The 15,265-nt window shown below is 36.6% G+C and overlaps 2 protein-coding genes and 1 pseudogene across 4 annotated transcripts; all 3 read left to right on the top strand.

The window, feature by feature from the left end:
• The first annotated feature begins 315 nt into the window (after window positions 1-315).
• On the top strand, window positions 316-7,902 carry LOC147509225 (subtilisin-like protease SBT2.6). Of its 2 annotated transcripts, XM_086601558.1 has the most exons (12): window positions 358-595; window positions 767-834; window positions 1,095-1,331; window positions 1,432-1,576; window positions 1,677-2,071; window positions 2,585-2,680; window positions 2,788-2,860; window positions 4,882-5,167; window positions 5,341-5,666; window positions 6,435-6,702; window positions 6,834-7,115; window positions 7,206-7,902. In XM_086601558.1, exons 3-12 carry the CDS (start codon window positions 1,156-1,158, stop codon window positions 7,616-7,618), a joined length of 2,460 nt encoding a protein of 819 aa, XP_086457684.1. In that variant the 5' UTR covers window positions 358-595; window positions 767-834; window positions 1,095-1,155; the 3' UTR covers window positions 7,619-7,902. The 2 variants fall into 2 exon arrangements, with proteins under 2 accessions (XP_086457683.1, XP_086457684.1); XM_086601557.1 differs by lacking the exon at window positions 767-834 and having other exon boundaries at window positions 316-595.
• Window positions 7,903-8,351: 449 nt separating this feature from the next.
• LOC147509226 (uncharacterized) lies at window positions 8,352-10,461 on the top strand. Its single transcript, XM_086601559.1, is given in 4 exon segments — window positions 8,352-8,477; window positions 8,572-8,730; window positions 10,015-10,026; window positions 10,029-10,461. Coding segments are annotated over 3 exon segments (405 nt in total). The 5' UTR covers window positions 8,352-8,477; window positions 8,572-8,582; the 3' UTR covers window positions 10,274-10,461.
• A 123-nt stretch (window positions 10,462-10,584) lies between these two features.
• On the top strand, window positions 10,585-12,760 carry LOC147509227 (inositol polyphosphate multikinase beta pseudogene; annotated as a pseudogene). The gene is made up of 2 exons (XR_015218434.1): window positions 10,585-10,948; window positions 11,638-12,760. The product of XR_015218434.1 is annotated as an inositol polyphosphate multikinase beta pseudogene (transcript).
• The last annotated feature ends 2,505 nt before the right edge of the window (window positions 12,761-15,265 follow it).

Consider the following 15,265-nt stretch of genomic DNA (forward strand, 5'->3'; position numbering starts at 1 on the left):
ACATCAAAATAGGAGTTTCTGCAGTATAGTAGTATACCAATTTACCACTTACCATGGATAAATAAATTGTATGCGGCGTACTGATCGGCTTCTTCCATTGCAACTGCCTATTTCCCTAAGCTCTATATGGGAGTACTGGACCACAATAAAACTGTAGCCGCACGTCTCATACTATCACTATCGAAAAATTTATTCCTATTCAAAACTCCACATGTTCGACATAAATCAACTAGTCAAAATAAGTCCACACGCAACACACTTAATCTAATTAAACTCAATTAACAAAACTAAATCTCCTACATTTTCGGTCTTCTTGTCTGAAATATATAACACATTTTATTCTCACTCACTTCACTCACTACTGCAAACTTGAATGCTCAAAACTCAAAATGGCAGTCTCGTAAAACTAACAACCTCATTTCCTCTCTAATTTTCAAACGTCATTTTGTTTATTGATGATGTAAATGCAATAAACAACTCATTGATTTTGATTCCTTTCTTGTTAAAGTTTTTATCTTTTTCTGACTTTACTGAAGAAAAACAAATGAGTTTGCACCAGTCTTTTTGATTCCTTTCTCAAGATTTACTCTTAAGTGTAAGTTACACCTTTGTTTTTATTTAATTAATGTCTTTCAATTTGATGCCTTTCAATTTGATTTGATTATGTCATGTTTTTAGTTGTGCGAACTGGAAACTAGATCCGGGTATTGTGATTCTGGTATATATATATATTAGTTTATTAACATTGCGTTATTTAATTATGCAGTTTTTTCATTTATCAGTAGAGTTACTGTCGGTTGGCGAAAGAGGTTTCCTTTTGTGTCAAAATGTTCTGTATGTGCCTAGAAATGCTTTACTTATTGGCCTTATGTTATTATATTCATCTAATAACTTTCTTTATCTCACATACACACACAGACATAGAAATTATACATGCAGAGAGGTTTATGCTTAATTGTAACTATATTTTGTTTTTTTTAATCGTTTATAATGTTGAAAAATGAGATTGATCATCTTCATTTCACCTCTTGTTTGTATCTGAATATGTCTGATTAGTTTTTTTTTTTTTTTTTTTTTTTTTCATGTCTATCTAGACGACGGAGGACTTTGAAGAAACAGATTGCGGAGTTCACTGTTGTTGTTGGTTTGGTGAAAATGACAGCAGTGAAAATTGGGTGTATTGTTTTACTGTTTTTAGGCCTTGTGGTTTGTGGGAAAGCAGAGGTTTACATTGTCACTGTTGAAGGAGAACCTGTTGTGCATTATAAAGGTGGCATCGAAGGATTCGCAGCCACTGCCAGTGAGTCTGATGAAAAGATTGATGTAACAAGGTATTATGTTTTCTTAATTCTGTTTGGGACTTAAGTCAAAAGATGAAATTAGAACTCTGTTGTTCACTCTTTGTTCTTTTCACTGCCTCTGCCATTACAGTGAACTTGTTACATCCTATTCCCATCACCTTGTGAAGAAGCATGACATGCTTCTAGCTTTGCTCTTCGAACCTGGGACCTACAAAAAGATTTACAGCTACAAGCACCTTATTAACGGCTTTGCTGCCCACATTTCACCTGAGCAGGTGATTAACTAAGTAGTCTGTTTTTCGTTGTTTTATCTGTTCTATTCAAATTTGGTAGCTTCACCGCGGTAACCTCATGCAAATTCAATTTGGTTTGTAGGCAGAAGCGCTTAGACAAACCCCTGGTGTGAAATCTGTAGATAGAGACTGGAAGGTAAAGAGATTAACAACACATACTCCCCAATTTTTGGGGCTTCCTGTGGGAGTATGGCCGACAGGTGGTGGCAGTGCCAGGGCTGGAGAAGACATAGTAATAGGCTTTGTAGATTCAGGAATATATCCTCAGCATGTGAGCTTTGGAAACCACAACGGTGCACCGTATGGGCCTCTTCCATCTTATAGAGGAAAATGTGAAATTGATCCAAAGACGAATAGGAGCTTCTGCAATGGGAAGATTATTGGAGCTCAACATTTTGCTGCTGCTGCTATTGCATCTGGAGCGTTTAACGGAGATATTGATTTTGCATCTCCTATGGATGGTTGTGGGCATGGAAGGTCGGATTTCTATTACATCGATTATAATATTATCTAAACGATTAGCATGGTACTTTCTTTTCCACGTCCCTTTTTTTAAGGTAGCTGCATCAACCAATGCAGCTTTGATGTAAATACTTAATGGACTTATTTGTTGCTAGAAAGTTTCAAATACTGAATCATAATCTAGGCATGAAAACAAACTTTAAAAGAATAATTTTTTTTTTTTTTATATATATATATATATATATATATATATATATATATATATATATATATATATATATATAATCTTTAACAAAACCAATAATGGGGAGGTCAAGATTACCTACAAGATTGGAGGAAGAATATAATAACAGAAAATGCAAACACCCAAAGAATGAACCACCTTCCCCCAATACATTGTACATATATATGAAAGCTCAAATGATTTTATTTCCAATTGATTCAGCATTCTTTATTTTTTGCATCTGTTGATCACTTTCGTTCTTCTATCTCGTAGTTTTTGTTCTCATTGTAAAATTTCATTTACAGTCACACAGCATCAATTGCTGCTGGGAATAATGGGGTTCCAGTGAGGATGCATGGATTTGAATTCGGCAAAGCAAGTGGGATGGCTCCTCGTGCCAGGTAAGCAGTTGTAAACAGCTTTGACAAGGTCAAGCTTTGATTTCTTGAAATCCATTCTTCTACTCTGTTACTACTGGTAGAACAACTATCCTGTTTGGACTGTTCAGGATCGCTGTATACAAGGCTCTTTACAGACTTTTTGGAGGATTTGTGGCCGATGTTGTAGCTGCCATTGAACAGGTAATTTTTAGAGTGGAAGTGTATGTAAAAATTGAATTGTACATCTTATGCCTCATCACATTTTTGTCAGAATGCCATATTTGTAATGAGTTAGCGACCTAAAAATGAACTTTGCAAAAAGTTCACATAAATACAACATACTTTCAAATTTTTTCTAAAAATACAACGTACGTTTGATTTTGGTTCTAATCGGCTGTTAAAAAAAAACCCAAATCTTTCTTGACATCATAGCAACCCCTTTTTTCCAACAACTAAATTTCACAATTCCAACTCATCTTAAGAATTTCGGAATCCCTATTGAAATACATTAAACACAATTTCAACAACAAAATGGGTACGAGGAATCTCAAAATGAGAAGGTAGTTGTCGATCTGTAGGCGAGAATGGGGTCGTCGATGCAGTCGAAAATGGGGTGAGGAATCTAAAAATGAAAAAGATGGATATGTAAAGGATGGAGAGATTGTTCTAGAAAAGTATGGAAAGTTGCTGAAGAAGTTAAAGTAGTTCCTTCAAATCACAAGTTGGGTTTGTTGGATCTGTTTTGCAAAAGTGTTGTTTGCAAAATTGAAGAAGAAACAGGGTGAATAGTTGCAATTTGGTGATGAATTGGAATTGTGAAATTATGGAATTTTGGATTTTGGAATTTCGGAGATGAGTTGAAGTTAGCTGGAATGACGAAGTTTTGAAATTAGCCCACCTCACTGTTTGTGATACGTCCACGTCAGCAGAATATTTTTGGGGATGAATTTAACAGCCATGTGTACATGCTGTTCCTTTAATTTGACAGCAATGATGTCTAGAAACGGTTTTGAAAGTTGATAGTATTTTTGGAAATAATTGAAAGTTCGTTTTATTTTTGCGAGCTTTTGCCAAAGTTCCTTGCATTTTTAGGTCGTTAACTCTATTTGTAATCTACTCATTTCCAGTATTTCCTTGGCTGGTCTTGTTTTGTTCAGTCTTGAATTGTAATGATAAAAAAGGCTATTGTCGCTAATTAACTTTTGGTGCTCGAGAAATGTGTCTAGACTTCGTTGTACTTAAATTGTTATTCGGACGTATTATTATCTGAAAAAGTATGTGCATGTCTCGTGGAAATTCTGAAAGTCCTGTTTGCTACCCCTGCCCTCTTCTTTAGCCTTTCAGATTTTAGATACTAAGGGGGTGTTTGTTTTTTTTATTTTTGTAAGTGCTTACTACTTATTCTCACCGTAAGTGGCGGGTCACTTTTTTTTAGGTGTTTGTTTTCCCGCTATTTATAAGTGGTAGACCATTTTCTTAGTATATTTTTGGCTTTTTGCTACTTATAAGTGCCAAAAGTGTAAGTAGGAAAACTTGACTTACATAATCTTATAAGGCAGCAAGCACTTATAAGTAGTAGGCACTAGCAAACAGTTATAAGTAGCAAAAAACAAACTCCCCCTAAGACTTTTTGTTCTTGTAGAAAGAATAAATAATTTCATTATGAGCTACTTTAACTTTCTCCGTTTTTGAAAGTATTGGTTCTGCTTAGCAGCAGTACATAAATGTGTAAACTTCTTCATGTCATTTGAAAAGCTTCCAGAAGTTTCTTGGTATGGCCCTATCCACATGGTTTTCAAGCAGTTTTATTTCTGTACCCAAGAAAATTTTGTTTTTTCAGAAAGAATTCCCCATCGATTGAGAACATTACAAGGGTGTGCATAATTGGTGCAATAAAATGCTGGAAACTTAGAAAGCATATTTACTTAAAAATATAACAGCTTGAGACGTATATGTATCTTTTGCGATATATTTCCAGCACAAGAAACCAAGCACACTTCAATTTTTTTATCCTTCCAATCATGAACTCTATTTAAGATGTTACTGTATTGGAGTATAAAGTGGGGAACTGAACATGTTGTTTGTGCTATGGAAGAGGGAATCTGCATCTAGTACAAGATGATACCTCATTATTCAATCAATTTGATATTCTGATAAGAGAAACCTGTTAGGACTTCAGTTATATGTTGGTTGACATCCTGATGCTAAACTTTTTTTAACAGGCTGTTCATGATGGTGTGGACATTCTTAATCTTTCACTTGGGCCAAATAGTCCACCAACAACTACCAGAACCACATTCTTAAATCCTTTCGACTCCACACTTCTTTCTGCTGTCAAAGCAGGAGTGTTTGTTGTACAGGCTGCGGGAAATGAAGGACCTTTCCCAAAAACTTTGGTGTCTTACAGTCCATGGATAGCAACTGTAGCTGCATCAGTTGATGATCGTAGATACAAGAATCATTTGTACCTGGGAAATGGGAAAGCCTTACCTGGAATTGGTTTGGCACGTAAGTTTGTTGTTAAGCAGTTTTAGTCTTTCTCCTTGTTTCTCACTTTTTTTTTCTTCAGCTTTTCCAAGTCATAAAATTTTTTGTTCCATATTACTTCTAGAATAATTTTACTCCTCCTTCACCATATATATTAACTCTATAGTAGTATGACTTGTTTTCTGTCTCTGCAGCTTCTACACATTTAAATCAGACATTCACCCTCGTTGCAGCCAATGATGCTCTATTGGATTCTTCAGTTTCAAAGTACAGTCCCGCAGATTGCCAAAGGCCGGAAGTTTTGAACAAGAAGTTAGTTGAGGGAAATATTCTTCTGTGTGGGTACTCTTTCAATTTTGTTGTTGGTTCTGCGTCTGTAAAGAAAGTCTCAGAAACAGCCAAGAGCCTTGGTGCAGTTGGTTTTGTTCTTGCTGTGGAAAATGTTTCTCCAGGAACTAAGTTCTACCCTGTTCCAGTTGGCATTCCTGGGATCGTTATTATCGATGTTGAGAAGTCAGGGGTAAGTTTATGCGTCTTATATTGTCCTTTTTTATAAGGAGTTACTATAAAAACAATTTTTATAGATGGTCAAAATCTGTTCTCTCTTGCAAATGGTTAATGATTGACTATTTGTCCTTCTCGACTAACCCAGATGCTAACAACATGGTGTTGGTTGGTAAGCTTAAGGAATGTGAAATGGTCCAAGGGACTTTAGAGGGTAGAGTTAACCCAGACTTCTATGCCCTTGTCATACTCATCTGAGCTCATAAACCTCTTGAATTTAAAGGGTGGAGCTCTTGCTTGGCCCACACACCCAAACTTGTCTTTTTTTTTTGCATTTATGTGATGGGCTGGGGAAGATGTTTCCTTTTATGTATGGACAATGACAATAGTTGCTCAAATGCAACATTTAGGAATCACAAACCAAGTCTATTTCCTTCTGTAGATTCCCATGGTTGCTAACAACATGGTGTTGGTTGGTAAGCTTAAGGAATGTGAAACGGTCCAAGGGACTTTAGAGGGTAGAGTTAATGCTTGAAATTTAGCATCCTTCATTTCAAATCCCAGAATGAACTTTAGCCAATTTCCATTGGATTTGAATAGTGCTCAAGAGAAACGAACTTTTTCCCAATTAAATTAGGCACAGTCCGGTCTTTTTTAGTTAGTTGTACAGGTCATAGAAGATCATATGTTGGTTGAGACATTGACGCTCTGAAAACCGCGGTTTCTGACATTTCATATTCCAGTTTCTGATAATTTACTTTAACAGTAATCTCCGTACCTGCAGGATCTTATAGACTACTACAACAGATCTACATCAAGAGATTGGACTGGACGAGTTAGAAGCTTTAAAGCAATGGGTAGCATTGGGGATGGTTTGAGGCCTACCCTATACAAATCTGCACCTCAGGTGGCTTTATTTTCGGCCCGGGGACCTGACATAAAAGATTACAGTTTCCAGGACGCCGATCTTCTCAAACCAGATATTCTTGCCCCTGGTGCTCTTATTTGGGCGGCCTGGTCTCCAAATGGAACAGATGAAGTTGATTACTTAGGTAAATAACTAACTTGTTTGAAGAGAAGTGTTTGCTCCCCCTGAGTTTGGTTCAGAATAAATTGTTGAGAAAAGTTTGGTTTTAAATTAGTGTCAAATGATACTTAGGGATTTCGGTTCTTTTTTGAGCAGGAGAAGGATTTGCTTTGATGTCTGGGACTAGTATGGCTGCGCCACATGTGGCAGGGATAGCAGCTCTTGTAAAGCAGAGGCACCCCATATGGAGTCCAGCTGCCATCAAATCAGCTTTGATGACAACTGCAATGACGATGGATCGAGCAGACAGGCCTCTTCAAGCCCAGCAATACTCTGGATCGGAAAGTATGACTCTAGTGACCGCTACACCATTTGATTATGGTGGTGGACATGTTCATCCAAGAGCTGCCCTAGATCCTGGACTCATATTTGATATAGGTATATATTTTTTTCGTCGAGAAAGCTTTACAGTTCACATAAAATAATTGTGCTACTTTCCAGAGTAACCGTGAACTTTTGGTTTTCCAGGATACGACGACTACGTGAAATTTTTGTGTTCAACACCAGGAATTAATCCTCTTGAGGTTAAAAATTTCACGAAATCAACCTGCAATTCTACCAATGGTCATCCAACTGATCTCAACACTCCGTCAATCGCTGTCTCTCGTCTAGTGAGAACTCAAACTCGAACCATTTCTCGTACTGTCACTAATGTGGCGGATGAAGAAACATATGTCATTACAGCCAGGATGTCCCCAGAGATTGCTATTTCAGCAAGTCCCCCCGCAATGACTTTTCTCCCTGGTGCCTCAAGGACTTTCACAGTGTCTCTCACTGTAAGATCGGTTACAGGCAGTTACAGCTTTGGAGAGGTTTTAATGAAAGGTAGTAGAGGTCACAAGGTTAGGATACCAGTGGTAGCTATGGCGTACTATAACTAAGGTGGTTTTGTGTCTATGATGTGAAGTGGTGGTTGCGATATTCTTTGTAGTCTCAAGGAATAAGTGGGGTATAAGGTATATATTCATAAGAATATATATATATATATATATAGGTTGATGTAAATGTAGCTTATGTGAGGAGGAGACTCCTAGTCTCCAGTTTATATGTATAATTTTTGTTACCTCCATGGAAGGTTTTGGACTTTGATTCTATGGAGCTATATGTTTTTCGGCACCTTGTACCAGTTGTTTTGTATGTAAGAGATCTCTTTCTTCTCTTAAAATACTTGGTAGATGACATATGGTCGATCTCATTCCTTTTATCCTGTTCAACTGTTGAGGGGGAGGGTTCATCTAAGGTGATGCATTACGGTAATAGTCAATCAAGGGGAAGGTTGCTGCAAATTGCGCGAGGAAGAAATTTTCTGTGACCGTCAAAACAGTTTCTATCTAGACCAAGTTAATTCGCAAAAAGCTTAGTGTATGACCGTTGCAAAAGGAGTAGGAGCTTACATTTGGCGTCCACGTCCGCACCCTGCTTGGACTTGTGCCTGTTAGTTTCCATTCCATTGAACTCTTCTTACATCATTTCCTAAAATAATGGGAAATATAGGCATTTTCTTCTTGCAATCAGCATCCCTTAATAAATCGTGGGCTTTTGTATTGATAAAAACAAGGCTTATTGGCCCAATACTATGTTTAACCCGGTCCACAGTCCACACTATAGTTTCTCGAAAGTTTGAAATTCGGAGACATTTTGATTTAGCATTTGAAACATCGGTCGAATTCCGAAAAGGATTATAAGTCTTTCTTTCTTGTTCTGTCTCCGGCTTCAAATCATAGCTGGCGGAAGAAAAGGGTAACAAAAAAAAAAAAGGGTTTACTATTATTAATAAAGTGATTTTAGTATTTAATTATCTTTGTAGTGATTCATAATTGACTACTGTTGGCAGGGAATAATAATATGTCAGGATATGAGAATGTTGTTGGAGGAAAGCTCAAGTTGAAAGGAAAAGCGTTGAATGTCAAGGCAGGTGGCCTCGAGAAGAAAAAGAAACACAAGAAGCATTACGATCGAACATCAGCACTCAAAGAAATTGATCTCTCAACAGGTTGCTTGTCTCATGTTCATGTGTGCTAAATTTTCTACTTTGGATTTTTTTTTATTTAGTTATTTATTTAAACAACAATATCACCATCTGGCAGCTTTGTCTGCATATACGTATGCTTTCAAGTATAGAACTTTAGCTTAGACCCGCAGACCTCAAACAAGATGGAGAAACACAAATACAACGAATTCCTCATAGTTTGTGGCATGAAAATACCCTTACAGATGACCATAAGAAATCTACTGCCTTACAGCTAACCTTTACTTTACCATGTTCTGGAGGTGATTCTTTTCCGGACCTGCTCTGAATCTTTTATTGTTTCAGTACTCTTGACTTTTCCATATGCCCCTTTAGACAACTACACAACGTAGTGATAGTGGTCGGATGCCTCAAGGTCAGCTTCTTGGAAGAATGTAATTTGGTCAGTTTATTTATCAAAAAAATCCTATTTCTGCTGCCATTTTTACTACATTAGCAGCATTCTAATTATGTTTTTAACTAAAGACTAAGTTAAATGGAATCTCTGAAATTTCTGAACCGGTTAGTGAATCTAAATTGTGAAGATATTCAATTCCCCACCGCTCCCTAGCACACTGAGATTTCTATATTAATTGTGAAAATGTCTCCTCATTGTCTCCAACAATAACATCGAGAGTGTCCAACCATTCTTCGCTTTATGATCAGCTGCAGAGTTGCTGTACAATTTCTAAACAGCCGCAGCGAGCCTTTGGTGTATCTAAGAATTCCAAGCTTTTGAAGCCCAAGTAACCTGTGTCTCTTACTCTTTTTAATCTAGTGCACTCCAAGGGCTGAGGCAACTCAGAACTTTCTCTTGACGTCGGGTCGTCGTGATACTAAATAGGGTAATCTTCTATTTTTGGAGCATACCTTTTTCAATTAGTTAGGGGTACACTTGCTGGATACTGTTGCACCTGTGGAGGACTTCTCCATTGATATTGAGAATTGAGATCGCTTTAAAATTTTAGTGCTTCTGGTATAGAGAAAAGGCTAAACCCAATTGTTCTTCCAAAAGGTCAGTGTTTTGTCCAGTTGCTATGGTCCATTTAGTCATTAGCTTCTAGTCATTAAGTGTCCATTTGGCACAAGGCTGTATAGACAAAGCTTTAGTTTATATATATGCACGTATTTTAACGGTAAAACTGTAATAGCATGTTCTGTGATTCATTGGTGTTGTTCCGGATCTCCTGGGATCCTGGTGTTCGTATGGTACTTAGTCACTTACTATGAGATGTCCTCTCTATCTAATTCAGATTATGTGGTTTTTAGGTGGAAGCACTGAATTGTTGACCAATCAAATGAGGGCACAATTGAGTCCAGCCAATTGGAAGATGAAGGTCGGTCCGCGACACATGATGATCATCTTACACCAGCTGAGAGACGATATATTGAGCAAAGGGAGCAACTAGATGTCCGAAGGCTGGCAAAGATTGCTAATAAATCACACCGTGACAGGATCCAGGATTTCAATCAGTATCTGGCTAACATGAGTGAGCATTATGACATTCCTAAAGTGGGTCCTGGCTAACTTGTCAGAAATGTTAATTTGAAACCACAAACTGTTTTTTCTGGACCTGGAAATTGGAAGGATTTGTAGTGCTCTTTTTCTGTCGTTGTTACTAGTGGCTTGTTTGTGTTATTGTCCTTGGTTCTGTACAGTACATTTTCATGTGTTTTTCAGTTAAGACGATTAAAATCTAGGTTGGCTTGAGCTAATTGGATTTTATGCTTTGTAAACTGCACGAAAATCGCTTGGGTTACCCAAGGTTTATTTAGCTGCTGGTAGATTTAGCAAAAGTTTGTTGGTCAGAACAGAATAAAAACTGAACCTTGCTGTTTTCTGATTTTGGCAGCAAAATAAGACCCCTGATTTCAATTTACCATTCAACATGAAGTGTTCGTCCTTGAGGACTCCTGTTTTGTGGGCAAAATCTGGTCGCCGCTGTCCGATATGCTCAAGTTTGCATTGAGCAAAAGTTGTAGCATTGCCATTGACCCAACTTTATGTCCCATATGAGCAAACTGAGCATGCAAAAGCAATCAATTCCTAAGCTAATTTGCTATGTTAGCCCTGGTCCACCCCTGGTGCCGACACTAAGGATTCTAAGCAAACAGTGGTTTACTTACTTTTTCAATCTTTAAGCTAGACGTAGACCATATTGGTTTTTCGATCTCTTCCCTCATCTGCTCAAATTTTATAACGGTAAGTACTTATCACTAATAAGTTCTTGATTGGACGCAATTTTAGCTTTGAATTGCCATAGGATTACAAATTTCATGTTTGCTGGAGCTTAGTTTTGCATTTGATTTGGTATATCCAGTTTTTAAATCTAATGTAAGTCTCAAGTAACTATTGTTTTCTGCATTTTTAATCTAGTTACAATGAACTATTATTAAAAAGTGTGGACTGTGGAGGTAACAAGTAATTACGCTGCCAGTCGAAAACGAGTTTAATGGCATTGATTGTTTCGCCTGAGAGAACCACTTGAATTATTTTGTGTCTGTGAGTGTTGGATTGAGATAGGTTGTATAGAGATCCAATTGTGAGTAGATGAAATTGTTGTTGTCTCTCTTTGTACTTCGGGAATACCGATAGCAGCTATGTTTATGGAACTTTAGTTGTTATGAACTTACCGGAAAACTACATAAACACGCACTAAAGTCTAAAAGTGCCACAAGTAATTTAGCTGAAAAAAGAACTAGAGCAACCATAAGAAAGTTCAATAATGTTGTTTAGGGTTTTGAATCACTTGGCTGGTGAAAGTCTATGAAAAGTTTTTCTGTTCCCTGTTTTTTACTATTATTTTGTAGTTTCATCTGTATATTCATACCCTTATCTCTTTTATGTATGAACGAATTAAGGGACTTCTTTGTTCTTACGCCATATTTCAGGGATAGAATCTCTGGACTTGAAGTGAAGAATTTACTGTCATTGTTGTTGGTATTAAATCATTATCATGCTTAAGGTCCCGGAGCATCAAGTGGCAGGTCATCAAGCTAGTGACGGAAAGCTTGGTCCACTTATAGATGATTCAGGACGCTTCTACAAACCCCTCCAAAATGGTGAACGTGGATCCAGAGAGGTGGCGTTCTACACTAAATTCTCCTCCAATGCTAAAGTCCCCGATCACATCCGCCGATACTTCCCAGTGTTTTATGGTACTCAGCTTCTTGAGGCTTCAGATGGGTCTGGTCTGCATCCCCACATTATATTACAAGACCTCGTCTCGACTCGCGTCTACCCATCTGTGATGGATATCAAGATTGGTTCAAGAACCTGGTACCCTCAAGCACCAGAAGATTATGTTCAGAAGTGTCTCAAAAAAGATAGAGAATGCACAAGTTTGTCATTGGGTTTCAGAATATGTGGTTTGCAGACTTATGAAAGTGAGGAATCAGGATTTTGGAAGCCTGATAAGAAGCGTCTACAGAGTTTCAATTTGGAGGATGTCAGGTCATCTCTTTGGAGGTTTATATCTTCTAACCCATCGTCAGACTCAGAGCCCGGTTGCTCCTACGCATCTGTTGTGTATGGTGGTTCCAAGGGGATTTTGGCACAACTGTTGGAGCTGAAGGCGTGGTTTGAGGATCAAACTTCGTTCCAATTCAACTCTTGTTCCGTCCTTATGATTTATGAGAAGAAGACAGCCGAGGCAGGGGTATCAAGTGCGGAGGTGAAGCTTGTGGATTTCGCTCACGTTGTTCATGATCAAGGTGTCATTGACCATAACTTTCTAGGGGGGTTCTGTTCTTTGATGAAGTTTGTCTCTGAGATCCTTGCTAGTCCAGTGGACAAATAAAGATACAAGGTAATCTTAATGGCTACAAAGAATAATAGACCAAGTAATCTTAACAAACAAGATGTTGTTCGTCAGCTTTACTTATGCACCTGAATTGCTTGTTATTTAAAGTATTATTATAGAGTTTCTTGTATGTACTTTGCGGATTTGCTTCATTGGACCAAGTGAGAGCCATGTTGAAAATTGGGATGTATACTATTTTTTTCTCTGACATACTTCAAACTGTTCAAAGAACGAGAAGTAGATATGGAAATCACATCTGTTCCCCAGAGTCAGTCGACACAGCTATGTCAATTTGAGTGAACTTAATTACTTTTGCCTTTCGTGAACATTTTACACAGTTTATTTAAGTGTACAAGTTTTAAGACAAAAGGCTGTACAAGTTTCTTTATCTAGTTACGTATCTGAAGTAGAAACTTTATTTCGTGGTGTGTTTCATTGCATTGAGGATTTTCTTGTTTAAACAGTAAACCTCCAGTTGTAGTTATTTCGTGATATATAGGAAGTTTTCCATTGACTTTAACACGCTCCACAACTCCATGAGAATTCTCCTTCTCATTGGTTGTGCTCGTGCACATGTAAGTGTTTTCATGTAAATTGAACCAGAATAGAGATGGTTTGAAATGGAATAAGGATGTTTCTAGGTCCTAATATATAGGTGCATCTGTCTCCAAATTCCATCCCAAAGGTTGTCATAACAGGTGAAAGTAAGTTTTACAGTTTTGATATGCCAACAATTTAAGTTCACACTTAGCTTGCTTCTTTTAGTGGTATGTAAAGAACACCCATGCATCCTTTTTGTTGGTTCTTTTAGTGGTATCAATTAAATTGTTTACCAGACATTCAAACTTGGGCCTGATAAGTAGCAAGAGTCGAACCCCTCATCTCTTGTGTGGCAAGCACAAGACTGACCACTGCATCCAATTTTCTGTGTTCACTATTAGTAAATATATTACTAATATTAACTATAAAATACACAAATCTACCATAAATTTCGGACACAGCCATTATCGACCGGACAAAGAAATATTCAGACTTTATCCAATAAATGTAAAGTCTAAGTTCTTGTCTTATCAGGAGTTGAATGCGACGTAGTTTATGCTCTTAAAGCTGAAATTGAAGAGGGAGCAACACATGTTGTGTCCCTCATCATCATCGACAATAATCGTTGAGTGACTCAGAAAGATTAGAGAAGGTTTAAAGTGTGGAGAAATCAAATTTCAGAGATGCTTTATAAACAATGTTAAACTTATAAATATCAAATAATTTTAAAATTAATTTCAGGTACATGGTAAAAACGAAAAAACAACAAAAACTTTAAAATCTCTCAAACAAATATAATATTAATCTTAGGGTGATCTTGGACACACCCATAAAAACACTCCTATACTCCATAACTAACTAAAGTTTTTGTCATACCACAACAACCGCATCAATCCAATAATCTTCCCCAAATTAATTTGGGGTATTTTCAATAGGGATAAAAAAAAAAAAAAAAACACACACACACACACACACACACACACACACAAAACGCATGCTTTTTTTTACGACAATTTTCTTTTTTTCCCTATTCGTCAAATTTTTATTTTTATTTTTTTTCTTCATCCTCATTAAATTGGTATTCATCCCTATTATTTTGGTACGGTTGATTCAAATCAAATGTAAATACTTGTATGTTTATTAGTGAGAGAAATGTTGCTAAATAAGAAGTTATTGATAAAGAAATCAAGATCATTTTTTTTTTATAGAAAAAGAAAAACATATTATTGTTTACAAGTGAAAAACTTAGTATTGGACTATTGGGTCTTTAATATCTTTTAATAAATAAATTGTTTTATCATGGGTACGTCTAATAAAAATATAAATAATTTAGAAATATAAATGTGTCTAAAACAATTTTATTTATTTATTTAAAAATTGGGATATGAAAGTGTTTTTATGGGTGTGTCCAAAATCACCCTTAAACTTGACCATAACTTTACATCAGATTGCATCAAAAAATAAAATAAAATAAACTTTACATCAGACATTCTATTTTTCAACCGAAAATTTTAATTTCCCACTCTAGTAAGATCGACATGGGTCTGATGACTAAAAACGTTTAAATCAGTTTATCCGATCCATATATCTTACCCACAAAAAAAAAGGGTCCATCCATATATAGGTTACCAATTCTCTCTCTCTCTCTCTTCGATCAAGTTCTATGCAACATGATTTTTATATTGGTTGTCTTGTTGTTAATTGTTGATACATCTTTTTTCTCATTTCTTTCTAATAAAATTCTTTACTTGAGTGCAAAATTTTTTTTAGTCATTTCTTTCTTAAAATTCCTTACTTGCGTGCAAAAGACATTAAAGTTTATGCATCTTTTCCTTTGATTTCGAAGAGCAAAAAAGAAAAAAGTGCAAACAAGTTTTCTTATTTTTCTCTCAATTCTCTATGCTTAACCATTATTAATTTGTTGAAACACCTCTACAAGGCTTTAGATAACAATTTCAAGTGATGTCTGTCCGGGTGTACGTACATGGAGAATATAGTGAGAAAATAGTTGTATTAGAATTACCATCAAAGACCATTAATACTAAGTAGTTGAGAATGCTTCCAGTGAAACACGTCAGCACCTCTTTAAACACTTTAGCTTTTACAATGATTCGGCAGGAAAAAATGAAATACGCGCTTGTTTTTACTCTTTTCGATTGTTCACCCACGATAAGTTA

Source organism: Coptis chinensis, chromosome 3 (genome assembly GCF_015680905.1).
Source record: "Coptis chinensis isolate HL-2020 chromosome 3, ASM1568090v1, whole genome shotgun sequence".
NCBI classification, from domain to species: Eukaryota; Viridiplantae; Streptophyta; class Magnoliopsida; order Ranunculales; family Ranunculaceae; genus Coptis; species Coptis chinensis.